Source organism: Heptranchias perlo, chromosome 29 (genome assembly GCF_035084215.1).
Source record: "Heptranchias perlo isolate sHepPer1 chromosome 29, sHepPer1.hap1, whole genome shotgun sequence".
NCBI lineage: Eukaryota > Metazoa > Chordata > Chondrichthyes > Hexanchiformes > Hexanchidae > Heptranchias > Heptranchias perlo.
In genome coordinates this window covers 37,751,717-37,765,463 of record NC_090353.1, presented here as the reverse complement: position 1 = coordinate 37,765,463, position 13,747 = coordinate 37,751,717, and the positions used below count along the sequence as shown (strand labels likewise).

Sequence of the window (13,747 nt, the reverse complement as noted above, 5' to 3'; positions counted from 1 at the left end):
CTCCAGCTCTCACTTCTCAATCCCCCGGAGACTGATCTCACCACGTTTACTCTCTGTAGAAGTGCAAGACCAGCACTGTATGTAGTGGGTAGTCATGCTGACTCTGTATGAGTAGGGAATACCTGGCGCCATGGTTATGGGACACATGCGCCGTGTCGATCTGCTGCAACATCAAATATTCTCTTTATGAATAACTTTCAGTCCCAGCCTGTGGTGTTAGCAAGGAGAAGATTCCTGCTCTTGATCACCGTCCAGTGACTCTGACCGGAAGGTGCGAGCAGGGAGTGCATTGGGTCAGGACCGACTGCGACGCCCTCCCTAGTCAAATAGGCTGCTGACGATCATCATCTCGGCGTAAACATAACAGATGGCCATGAGCCTATATCCCCGGGGAGGGGGAGGGGAGGAGTGAGAATATCGGGGGGGGGGGGGAGTGAGAATATCAGGGGGGGGGGGGGGGGGGGGAGTGAGAATATCGGGGGGGGAAGTGAGAATATCGGGGGGGGAAGTGAGAATATCGGGGGGGGAAGTGAGAATATCGGGGGGGGAAGTGAGAATATCGGGGGGGGGAAGTGAGAATATCGGGGGGGGAAGTGAGAATATCGGGGGGGGGAAGTGAGAATATCGGGGGGGGAAGTGAGAATATCGGGGGGGGAAGTGAGAATATCGGGGGGGGAAGTGAGAATATCGGGGGGGGAAGTGAGAATATCGGGGGGGGAAGTGAGAATATCGGGGGGGGAAGTGAGAATATCGGGGGGGGGAAGTGAGAATATCGGGGGGGGGAAGTGAGAATATCGGGGGGGGAAGTGAGAATATCGGGGGGGGAAGTGAGAATATCGGGGGGGGAAGTGAGAATATCGGGGGGGAAGTGAGAATATCGGGGGGGGATGTGAGAATATCGGGGGGGGATGTGAGAATATCGGGGGGGGATGTGAGAATATCGGGGGGGGATGTGAGAATATCGGGGGGGGATGTGAGAATATCGGGGGGGGATGTGAGAATATCGGGGGGGGATGTGAGAATATCGGGGGGGGGGGGGGGAAGTGAGAATATCGGGGGGGGGGGGAAGTGAGAATATCGGGGGGGGGGGAAGTGAGAATATCGGGGGGGGGGGAAGTGAGAATATCGGGGGGGGGGGAAGTGAGAATATCGGGGGGGGGGGAAGTGAGAATATCGGGGGGGGGGGAAGTGAGAATATCGGGGGGGGAAGTGAGAATATCGGGGGGGGAAGTGAGAATATCGGGGGGGGGAAGTGAGAATATCGGGGGGGGGAAGTGAGAATATCGGGGGGGGAAGTGAGAATATCGGGGGGGGAAGTGAGAATATCGGGGGGGGAAGTGAGAATATCGGGGGGGGAAGTGAGAATATCGGGGGGGGAAGTGAGAATATCGGGGGGGGGAAGTGAGAATATCGGGGGGGGGGAAGTGAGAATATCGGGGGGGGAAGTGAGAATATCGGGGGGGGAAGTGAGAATATCGGGGGGGGAAGTGAGAATATCGGGGGGGGAAGTGAGAATATCGGGGGGGGAAGTGAGAATATCGGGGGGGGAAGTGAGAATATCGGGGGGGGAAGTGAGAATATCGGGGGGGGAAGTGAGAATATCGGGGGGGGAAGTGAGAATATCGGGGGGGGAAGTGAGAATATCGGGGGGGGAAGTGAGAATATCGGGGGGGGAAGTGAGAATATCGGGGGGGGAAGTGAGAATATCGGGGGGGGAAGTGAGAATATCGGGGGGGGAAGTGAGAATATCGGGGGGGGAAGTGAGAATATCGGGGGGGGAAGTGAGAATATCGGGGGGGGAAGTGAGAATATCGGGGGGGGAAGTGAGAATATCGGGGGGGGAAGTGAGAATATCGGGGGGGGAAGTGAGAATATCGGGGGGGGAAGTGAGAATATCGGGGGGGGAAGTGAGAATATCGGGGGGGGAAGTGAGAATATCGGGGGGGGAAGTGAGAATATCGGGGGGGGGGGGGAAGTGAGAATATCGGGGGGGGGGGGGAAGTGAGAATATCGGGGGGGGGGGGGAAGTGAGAATATCGGGGGGGGGGGGGAAGTGAGAATATCGGGGGGGGGGGGGAAGTGAGAATATCGGGGGGGGGGGAGTGAGAATATCGGGGGGGGGGGGAGTGAGAATATCGGGGGGGGGGGGGGAGTGAGAATATCGGGGGGGGGGGGGGAGTGAGAATATCGGGGGGGGGGGGGGAGTGAGAATATCGGGGGGGGGGGGGGGGAGTGAGAATATCGGGGGGGGGGGAAGTGAGAATATCGGGGGGGGGAAGTGAGAATATCGGGGGGGGAAGTGAGAATATCGGGGGGGGAAGTGAGAATATCGGGGGGGGAAGTGAGAATATCGGGGGGGGAAGTGAGAATATCGGGGGGGGAAGTGAGAATATCGGGGGGGGAAGTGAGAATATCGGGGGGGGGGGGGGAGTGAGAATATCGGGGGGGGGGGGGAGTGAGAATATCGGGGGGGGGGAGTGAGAATATCGGGGGGGGGGAGTGAGAATATCGGGGGGGGGGAGTGAGAATATCGGGGGGGGGGAGTGAGAATATCGGGGGGGGGGAGTGAGAATATCGGGGGGGGGGAGTGAGAATATCGGGGGGGGGGAGTGAGAATATCGGGGGGGGGGAGTGAGAATATCGGGGGGGGGGAGTGAGAATATCGGGGGGGGGGAGTGAGAATATCGGGGGGGGGGAGTGAGAATATCGGGGGGGGGGGGGGGAGTGAGAATATCGGGGGGGGGGGGGGAGTGAGAATATCGGGGGGGGGGGGGGGGGAGTGAGAATATCGGGGGGGGGGGGGGGGAGTGAGAATATCGGGGGGGGGGGGGGAGTGAGAATATCGGGGGGGGGGGGGGAGTGAGAATATCGGGGGGGGGGGGGGGAGTGAGAATATCGGGGGGGGGGGGGGGGGGAGTGAGAATATCGGGGGGGGGGGGGAAGTGAGAATATCGGGGGGGGGGGGAAGTGAGAATATCGGGGTGGGGGGGGAAGTGAGAATATCGGGGTGGGGGGGGAAGTGAGAATATCGGGGTGGGGGGGGAAGTGAGAATATCGGGGTGGGGGGGGAAGTGAGAATATCGGGGGGGGAAGTGAGAATATCGGGGGGGGGGGGGGGAAGTGAGAATATCGGGGGGGGGGGGGAAGTGAGAATATCGGGGGAGGGGGGGAAGTGAGAATATCGGGGGGGGGGGGGAAGTGAGAATATCGGGGGGGGGGGGGAAGTGAGAATATCGGGGGGGGGGGGGAAGTGAGAATATCGGGGGGGGGGGGAAGTGAGAATATCGGGGGGGGGGGGGGGGGGAGTGAGAATATCGGCGGGGGGGGGGAAGTGAGAATATCAGGGGGAGGGTGGGAGCGCCCTTGGGGGGAGTGAGAATATCGGCAAAAAAATGATTGAGTGAAATGAACTTTAAAAGGTGGCCCAATTTATGCAGCTCCTTCTGTTTGTTTAGTTTTTGTGCAGACTTTGCTGAGATGAAGTTTTAGTGTAACTGCACTCTGCCAGTACAGGAAGGAATCGTTCCACCCCAGTTCCCCCAATTCCCCCATTCATTTCATCTCCTCTCTGCTCCCTGGTCTTATGTCGTGGAGGGATACGGTTCCATCACTGGGACTGTTCTTTTTTATTTAATTTCTCCGCAGCAACAAACAGAGAGAGAGATAGAGAGGTCCCTGATAGAACACTGTCCGACACACAATGCTCCCCACCGCAAGACGGTCTCTGTGTTACAACCCCTCACCGTAATAAGACCATAAGACCATAAGAGATAGGAGCAGGAGTAGGCCATTCGGCCCCTCGAGCCTGCTCCGCCATTTAATGAGATCATGGCTGATCTGATTTTTACCTCAACTCCACATTCCCGCCCTTTCCCCATATCCTTTGATTCCCTTGCTGATCAAAAATTTGTCTAACTCAGCCTTGAGTGTATTCAATGACTCAGCCTCCACAGTTTTTTGGGGTAAAGAATTCCAAAGATTCACGACCCTCTGGGAGAAGAAATTCCTCCTCATTTCCGTCTTAAACGGGCGACCCCTTATTCTGAGACTATGCCCCCTAGTTTTAGATTCCCCCATGAGGGGTAACATCCTCTCAGCATCTACCCTTTCGAGTCCCCTCAGAATCTTGTATGTTTCAATAAGATCTCCTCTCATTCTTCTAAACTCCAATGAGTATAGACCCAACCTGTTCAATCTCTCCTCATAAGACAACCCTTCCATACCCAGAATCAACTGAGTGAACCTTCTCTGAACTGCCTCCAATGCAAGTATGTCCTTCCTTAAATAAGGGCACCAGAACTGTACGCAGTACTCCAGGTGTGGTCTCACCAGCACCCTGTACAGTTGGAGCATGACTTCCCTGCTTTTATACTCCATCCCCCTAGAAATAAAGGCCAATATTCCGTTTGCCTTCCGGATTACCTGCTGCACCTGTATGTTGACTTTTTGTGTTTCATGTACGGGGACACCCAGATCCCTCTGTACCGCAGCATTTTGTAGTATTTCTCCATTCAAATAATATTTTGCTTTTTTATTTTTCCTCCCAAAGTGGATGACTTCACATTTTCCCACATTATATTTCATCTGCCAAATTTTTGCCCATTCGCTTAACCTGTCAATATCCCTTTGCAGACACTTTGTGTCCTCATCACAACTTGCTTTTCCACCTATCTTTGTATCATTAGCAAATTTGGCCACAAGACACTCTGTTCCTTCATCCAAGTCATTGATATATATTGTAATACAGTCTGTGTCGCACACCCCTCACCGTAATACAGTCTGTGTCGCACACCCCTCACCGTAATACAGTCTGTGTCGCAGATCTCTCACAAAAACTTTCCTCAAACTCAAATAGCCTCTAAAGCCCTTTTGAATGAATATGAGTCAGTTTAACTCTGATAAACCCAGTTTCCAACATAAAGGATATTACGGAATGGGTACAGGTCATTCTGCAACGGGAAGGGAAACAGCCAGAAGGTGTGGTCCATGTTGGAACCAATGACAGATAGGAAAAGTGCTGAGGTCTTACAGGCAGAATTTCAAGAGCTAGGACAAAGATTGAAAAACAGGACCTCAAAGATGGTAATCTCTGGATTATTCCCTGTGCCACGTGCTAGTGAGTGTAGGAACAGCAAGATAATGCAGGTGAATGCGTGGCTGGAGAAATGGTGGAGGGAGGGCTTCAGATTCCTGGGGCACTGGGACCAGTTCTGGGGCAGGGGGGATCTGTACAAGCCGGACGGGTTGCTTCTGAACAGGGCTGGGACCAATGTCCTCACGGGAAGGTTAACTGGTGCTATGGGGGACGGTTTAAACTAACTGGTCAGGGGGAGCGGCTCCAGGATGCAGCAGCAGAGAGGAGAGACAAGGTGCATAGAAAACAAGCAGGGACAAACAGCAACAGAATAAAGAATAGTGTAGAAAGAGCAGGAATTAGGTGAAGGAGAAAAGCAAAGCCGACTTGCATGGTGTTGGAATGCATGTGTGTTAATGCGAGGAGTGTTACACATAAGGTTGGTGAGCTACAGGCACAAGTTGCCACACGGTGAATGATAAAGCAGCAATAACGGAAACCGGGCTTAAACACGGGCAGGAATGGGAACTAAACATTCCTGGCTTCAATATCCAGGAGGAATAGGGAAGGAAATAAGCAAGGTGGGCGGGCCAGTAATGATCAGGGATCAGGGGGCCAGTAATGATCAGGGATAAGGGGGGCCAGTAATGATCAGGGATAAGGGGGGGCAGTAATTATCAGGGATAAGGGGGGCCAGTAATGATCAGGGATAAGGGGGGCCAGTAATGATCAGGGATAAGGGGGGCCAGTAATGATCAGGGATAAGGGGGGCCAGTAATGATCAGGGATAAGGGGGGCCAGTAATGATCAGGGATAAGGGGGGCCAGTAATGATCAGGGATAAGGGGGGCCAGTAATGATCAGGGATAAGGGGGGGCAGTAATGATCAGGGATAAGGGGGGGCAGTAATGATCAGGGATAAGGGGGGCCAGTAATGATCAGGGATAAGGGGGGCCAGTAATGATCAGGGATAAGGGGGGCCAGTAATGATCAGGGATAAGGGGGGCCAGTAATGATCAGGGATAAGGGGGGCCAGTAATGATCAGGGATAAGGGGGGCCAGTAATGATCAGGGATAAGGGGGGCCAGTAATGATCAGGGATAAGGGGGGCCAGTAATGATCAGGGATAAGGGGGGCCAGTAATGATCAGGGATAAGGGGGGCCAGTAATGATCAGGGATAAGGGGGGCCAGTAATGATCAGGGATAAGGGGGGGCAGTAATGATCAGGGATAAGGGGGGGCAGTAATGATCAGGGATAAGGGGGGGCAGTAATGATCAGGGATAAGGGGGGGCAGTAATGATCAGGGATAAGGGGGGGCAGTAATGATCAGGGATAAGGGGGGGCAGTAATGAACAGGGATAAGGGGGGGCAGTAATGAACAGGGATAAGGGGGGCCAGTAATGATCAGGGATAAGGGGGGCCAGTAATGATCAGGGATAAGGGGGGCCAGTAATGATCAGGGATAAGGGGGGGCAGTAATGATCAGGGATAAGGGGGGGCAGTAATGATCAGGGATAAGGGGAGGCAGTAATGATCAGGGATAAGGGGGGGCAGTAATGATCAGGGATAAGGGGGGCAGTAATGATCAGGGATAAGGGGGGGCAGTAATGATCAGGGATAAGGGGGGCAGTATTGATCAAGAATAAGGGGGTCAGTATTGATCAAGAATAAGGGGGGCAGTATTGATCAAGAATAAGGGGGGCAGTATTGATCAAGAATAAGGGGGGCAGTATTGATCAAGAATAAGGGGGGGCAGTATTGATCAAGAATAAGGGGGGGCAGTATTGATCAAGAATAAGGGGGGCAGTATTGATCAAGAATTAAGGGGGGCAGTATTGATCAAGAATTAAGGGGGGCAGTATTGATCAAGAATAAGGGGGCCAGTATTGATCAAGAATAAGGGGGGCAGTATTGATCATGAATAAGGGGGGCAGTATTGATCAAGAATAAGGGGGGCAGTATTGATCAAGAATAAGGGGGGCAGTATTGATCATGAATAAGGAGGGCAGTATTGATCATGAATAAGGAGGGCAGTATTGATCAAGAATAAGGGGGGCAGTATTGATCAAGAATAAGGGGGGCAGTATTGATCAAGAATAAGGGGGGCAGTATTAATCAAGAATAAGGGGGGCAGTATTGATCAAGAATAAGGGGGCAGTATTGATCAAGAATAAGGGGGGCAGTATTGATCAAGAATAAGGGGGGCAGTATTGATCAAGAATAAGGGGGCCAGTATTGATCATGAATAAGGGGGCCAGTATTGATCATGAATAAGGGGGGCAGTATTGATCATGAATAAGGAGGGCAGTATTGATCAAGAATAAGGGGGCAGTATTGATCAAGAATAAGGGGGCAGTATTGATCAAGAATAAGGGGGGCAGTATTGATCATGAATAAGGGGGGCAGTATTGATCAAGAATAAGGGGGCCAGTATTGATCAAGAATAAGGGGGCCAGTATTGATCAAGAATAAGGGGGCCAGTATTGATCAAGAATAAGGGGGCCAGTATTGATCAAGAATAAGGGGGCCAGTATTGATCAAGAATAAGGGGGCCAGTATTGATCAAGAATAAGGGGGCCAGTATTGATCAAGAATAAGGGGGCCAGTATTGATCATGAATAAGGGGGCCAGTATTGATCATGAATAAGGGGGCCAGTATTGATCATGAATAAGGGGGCCAGTATTGATCATGAATAAGGGGACCAGTATTGATCATGAATAAGGGGGCCAGTATTGATCAAGAATAAGGGGGGGGCAGTATTGATCAAGAATAAGGGGGGGCAGTATTGATCAAGAATAAGGGGGGGGCAGTATTGATCAAGAATAAGGGGGCAGTATTGATCAAGAATAAGGGGGGCAGTATTGATCAAGAATAAGGGGGGCAGTATTGATCAAGAATAAGGGGGGCAGTATTGATCAAGAATAAGGGGGGCAGTATTGATCAAGAATAAGGGGGGCAGTATTGATCAAGAATAAGGGGGGCAGTATTGATCAAGAATAAGGGGGGCAGTATTGATCAAGAATAAGGGGGGCAGTATTGATCAAGAATAAGGGGGGCAGTATTGATCAAGAATAAGGGGGGCAGTATTGATCAAGAATAAGGGGGGCAGTATTGATCAAGAATAAGGGGGGCAGTATTGATCAAGAATAAGGGGGGCAGTATTGATCAAGAATAAGGGGGGCAGTATTGATCATGAATAAGGGGGGGGGCAGTATCGATCATGAATAAGGGGGGTAGTATTGATCAAGGATAATATTACAGTTCTACAGAGGGATGATATACAAGAAGGTTCAAAGACTGAATCTATTTGGTTAGAGTTAAGGAACAGAAAAGGAGCTGTTACATTGCTGGGTGTTCACTACAGACCCCCAAATAGTGAGAAGGAGAACGAGGAGTAAATCTGAGCAATGGCGGGCCTTCAAGGCAGAGATTGTTCGGGTACAAACCAAATATATTCCCAAAAGGAGGAAAGATGGGGCATTCAAAGTTAGAGCTCCCTGGACATAGGAAATAGAGGTTAAAATAAAACTAAAAAGGGAGATTTATGACAAATGTCAGGTACAGAATACAGTCGAAAACAAGGCAGAATACAGAGAGTGCAGGGGGAAATTGAAAAAAGATATAAGAAGGACAGAGAGAGAATTTGAGAAAAGATTAGCGGGTAACAGAAAAGGGTACCCAAAAATGTTTTTAAAACATATGAAAAGTAAAAGGATAGTTAAAGGAATGGTGGGGCCAATTAGGGATAAAAAAGGAAATCACGTGGAGGCAGAGGGCATGACTGAGGGACTGAATGAGGACTTTGCATCTGTCTTCACTAAAGAGGATGAAGTTAATGTCACAGTAAAAGAGGAGGAGGGAGTAGAGATATTGGATAGGATAAAAATAGATAGAAAGGAGGTGCCAAATAGGTTGGCATCATTCAAGTTAACAAGTCACCCAGTCCAGGTGGGATGCATCCGAGGTTGCTGAGGGAAGCAAGGGTGGAAATAGCAGAAGCTCTGACCACAATCTTTCAATCCTCCTTGGATATGGTGTCAGAGGACTGGAGGACTGCAAATGTTACACCTCTGTTCAAGAAAGGGGAGAGGGATTAACCTGGTAACTACAGGCCAATCAGTCTAACGTCAGTGGTGGGAAAACTACTAGAGGCGATTGTCAATGACAAAATTAATTATTACTTGGGACACTAAGGGACAGCCAGCACGGATTTGTTAAAGGCAAATTGTGTCTGACTAACCTGATTGAGTTCTTTGATGAAGTATCAGAGAGGGTTGATGAGGGTAGTGCAGTAGATGTTGTATATATGGACTTTCAAAAGGTATTTGATAAAGTGCCACATAACAGACTTATTCGGAAAATAGAAGCACATAGGATTAAAGGGACAGGGAACATAATTGGCTAAGGGATAGGAGGCAGAGAGTAGTGGTGAACGGATGTTTTTCTGATTGGAGTGAAGTATGCAGTGGGGTCACCCAGGGGTCAGTATTAGGACCATTGCTTTTCTTGTTATATATAAATGACCTGGATTTGGGTACAGGGAGCACAATTTCGAAGTTTGCAGATGATACAAAACTTGGCAATGTAGTAAATAGTGAGGAGGATAGTAACAGACTTCAGGAGGAGATAGACAGACTGGTGAAATTGGCAGACACTTGGCAGATGAAATTTAATGTGGATAAGTGTGAAGTGATGCACTTTCGGAGGGGCAACATGGAGAGGCCGTATAATGTAAATGGTAGTATTTTGAGGGGGTGCAAGAGCAGAGGGACCTGGGGGAGCATATTCACAAATCATTGAAGGTGGCAAGGCAGGTTGATAAGGTGATTAAGAAAGCGTATGGGATACTTGGGATTGTAAACAGAGCCATTGAATACAAAAGCAAGGAAGTTATGCTGAACCTTTACAAATCACTGGCCTCAGCTGGAGTATTGTGTCCAATTCTGGGCACTGCACTTTAGGAAGGATGTGAAGGCCTTAGAGAGAGTGCAGAGGAGATTTACTAGAACGGTACCAGGGATGAGGGACTTCAGTTATGTGGAGAGACTGGAGAAGCTGGGGTTGTTTTCCTTAGAGCAGAGACGGTTAAGGGGAGATTTAATAGAGGTGTTCAAAATCATGAGGGGTTTTGATAGAGCAAGTAGGGAGAAAGTGTTTCCACAGGCAATTGGGTCGGTAACCAGAGGACACAGATTTAAAATAATTGGCAAAAAAACCACAGGGGAAATTAGGAGAAATTTTTTCCACACAGAAGCTTGTTAAGATCTGGAACCCACTTCCTGAAAGGGCGGTGGAAGCAGATTCCACAGGAACTTTCAAAACGCAACTGGACAAGTACTCGAAGTGGATTAATTTGCAGGTTATGGGGGGAAAAAACTGGGGAGTGGGACTAAATTGGACAGCTGTTTGAAAGAGCTGGCACAGGCACGACGGGCCTAATGGCCTCCTTCTGTGCTGTAAGATTCTATAATGCAGCTTGTTGTGTGTAACAGTGACTGGAAGGAGTGTATAAAGTGTGAGAGGCTGCAGAGTGTGGTGTCCTGGAGGGGAGGCACACTCTCTACCGGGGGATGTTCAGGCTCAGTGAGCAGCGTGTAACCTGATGGCTATTTTCAGACTGACAGGTGAACTGTGCTGGAGACAGGAGAGGGTTAAGGGTGTAAGCAGAGGTTTGATGCACTCACCCGGACGATGTAGGAGATTCCGGATCCCAGAATGTCCCCCTCCGGGTGCAGCCACCCCTGGGAGGGTTTGTTGATGAAACTTCCTTTGCGATTCCACTCCTCTCCGGCCAGTCTGACCCCGTCCACTCGGACCTTCCTCCCGGCCCCTCCGCGCAGTCTGTCCGTGGCCTGTGGGGAACAGGGAGCGGGGCACAGCGAGTCACAGGATCCCAGGACAGCGGCCAGGCCGGCAGGAGGGGCAGGAGGGGCTGCCCTCGGGGGAGACAGCTCCTTGGCCGGGCTCCGGCCGCCCAGGAAGCCGGAGGAGGAGGGCGAGAATTTCCAGTGGGGAATTTTGGGGATGAGCGTGCAGAAAGTGGTGGGGTCCTCCAGCTCTTCGACCGAGGGGGCCGCGCCGACCGGCGTTGCTCCGACCTTGCCGCTCATCGTCAGGCTCTGCACCAGCTCGGCTCCTGGTGTCACCGAATCGCTCCTGAATCGGTCATACTTGGGCTTCATCAGCAAAGTCCTCCTGGCCCGGGCTCCCTAAAGTGCTTCGATTGATTCTCTCCGCTCAACTCAGCTCTCCCACAGCCGCTGATGTCATTTGGGGAATTAAGTCATCCATTAACCAGCAGACAGGCAACCGAAAGAGTCCGAGGCCGGGGGGGAGGGAGAGAGAGAGGGAAGGAAGGAAGGGAGAGAGAAGGAGAGAGAGAGGGAGAGGGAGAGAAGGAAGGGATGGAGAGAGGAGAGGGAAGGAGAGGGACGGGGGAAGGAGGGGGGAGGGGAAGGGGGGGGAGGAGGGGGGAGGGGGGGGGGAGGGGGGGGGAGGAGGGGGGAGGGGAAGGAGGGGGGAGGGGAAGGAGGGGGGAGGGGAGGAGAAGAGGGGGAGGAGGAGGGTGCAAATGATCTGGAGCAGACACTTAATGTGTGCGTTGTCCTGTTGCACTAATCAGGAATTAAAGGCAAGCTGTCATTATTATTTGTCTCTGTTTTCATTTGCTTGTCCTGATCCATCAGTCGGTGTAACTGCGGATCGGAGAGCCCCCCTTGTTCTAGACTCCCCCCACCAGAGGAAATAGTTTCTCTCTATTGACCCGATCAAATCCTTAAATCATTTTAAAGTTGCCCCCTGCTATGATCACAGTGCCGGATTTCTAACTTGTCACATTGAGTCTCTGAAGTGTTTTGGACTCTTATCTCCTCTCACTCCTGCTGCTTACATCACGGGTGGAATTTCACATCTGCTCTGTCTCAGACATCTGTCTCAGACAGCTGCAGTTTCAAGACACTCATTTCTGGTCGTGAAATCTGAAACAGCTGTGGGCACCGCACAGAAGGGACAACTCCTGCCCACCCCTCGCTTAAAGTAGTTCAATGAGAATGCTCACAGTCTGCCCGCCTTCGCTGTTTAAGCTGGCGATTGGCTGCGAGAGCGGGGGGGGGGGTTAAGATTCACGTAACTGGTGCAAGCAGTTTTGGGGGGGATATTTTTCAACAAGTGGGGAATTAGTGTGTGAAATTCGACCTCCCATCTCTCTACCCCCGATAGTCCTACAACAGCTGGGCACATTACCATATCGAGCTACAGAGCTGTACGTAACCGTCTGTACAGCTGTGCATGTGTATCTGTCAGTGCTAAACAGCCTCCCATCTACTACACTCACACTGGGTTTGAAACGCTGTGGAACTAAGGTTTTAACAACTGGGGTTATAAGCATCAGCCGTGGCTCAGTGTTGGCACTCTCGCCTCTCCAGGGAATTAGCCCATAATCCAGGCTGACCCTTCAGTGCAGAACTGAGGGAGCTTGCCCTGTCGGAGGGTCAGTACTGAGGGAGCTTGCCCTGTCGGAGGGTCAGTACTGAGGGAGCTTGCCCTGTCGGAGGGTCAGTACTGAGGGAGCTTGCCCTGTCGGAGGGTCAGTACTGAGGGAGCTTGCCCTGTCGGAGGGTCAGTACTGAGGGAGCTTGCCCTGTCGGAGGGTCAGTACTGAGGGAGCTTGCCCTGTCGGAGGGTCAGTACTGAGGGAGCTTGCCCTGTTGGAGGGTCAGTACTGAGGGAGCGCTGCAATGTCGGAGGGTCGGTACTGAGGGAGCGCTGCACTGTCGGAGGGTCAGTACTGAGGGAATGCCGCATTGTCGGAGGTGCTGTCTTTCGATGAGACTTTAAACCAAGGCCCCATCAGGTGGACTTAAAAGATCCCATGGCACTATTTCGAAGAACAGAGGAACTCTCCCCAGTGTCCTGGCCAATATTTATCCCAGTAGCAACATCACTAAAACAGGTTGGTCATTATCACAGTGCTCTTTTTGGGAGCTTGCTATGTGTAAATTGGCTGCTGCGTTTCCTACATTACAACAGTGACAACACTTAGGATCATTGAGTGGTTACAGCACAGGAGGAGGCCCCTTCGCCCCATCGAGCCCATACCGGCTCTTTGTAAGAGCAATCCAGTTAATCCTTTCCCCGTAGCCCTGCAAATTTTTTCTCTTTCAAGTACTTATCCAGTTCCCTTTTGAAGGCCATGATTGAATCTGCCTCCACCACCCCCTCGGGCAGTGCATTCCAGATCCTAACCACTCGCTGCGTAAAAAAGTTTTTCCTCATGTCGCCTTTGGTTCTTTTGCCAATCACCTTAAATCTGTGTCCTCTGGTTCTCGACCCTTCCGCCAATGGGAACAGTTTCTCTTTATTTATTTTATCTAAACCCCGTCATGATTTTGAACACCTCTATCAAATCTCATCTTAACCTTCTCTGCTCTAAGGAGATTAACCCCAGTTTCTCCAGTCTATCCACATAACTGAAGTCCCTCATCCCTGAAACCATTCTAGTAAATCTCTTCTGCACCCTCTCTAAGGCCTTCACATCTTTTCTAAAGTGCAGTGCCCAGAATCGGACACAATACTCCAGCTGTGGCCGTATCAGTGACTACACTTCAAAACTACTTAATTGGCTGTAAAGCGCTTTGGGACATCCTGAGGTTGTGAAAGGTGCTAAATAAAT

The 13,747-nt window shown here is 51.2% G+C and overlaps 1 protein-coding gene across 3 annotated transcripts in view; it reads right to left on the bottom strand.

Annotated features, from left to right (window-relative positions):
- The window catches only part of shc2 (SHC (Src homology 2 domain containing) transforming protein 2), a 38,724-nt gene extending 27,208 nt beyond the window's left edge, over positions 1–11,516 (bottom strand). For all 3 annotated transcript variants that reach the window (XM_067968589.1, XM_067968590.1, XM_067968591.1), the window contains exon 1: positions 10,761–11,516. In XM_067968589.1, the coding sequence (XP_067824690.1) occupies positions 10,761–11,258 (498 nt within the window). In that variant the 5' untranslated portion in view covers positions 11,259–11,516. The remainder of the gene's footprint in view (positions 1–10,760) is intronic.
- Between the last annotated feature and the right edge of the window lie 2,231 nt (positions 11,517–13,747).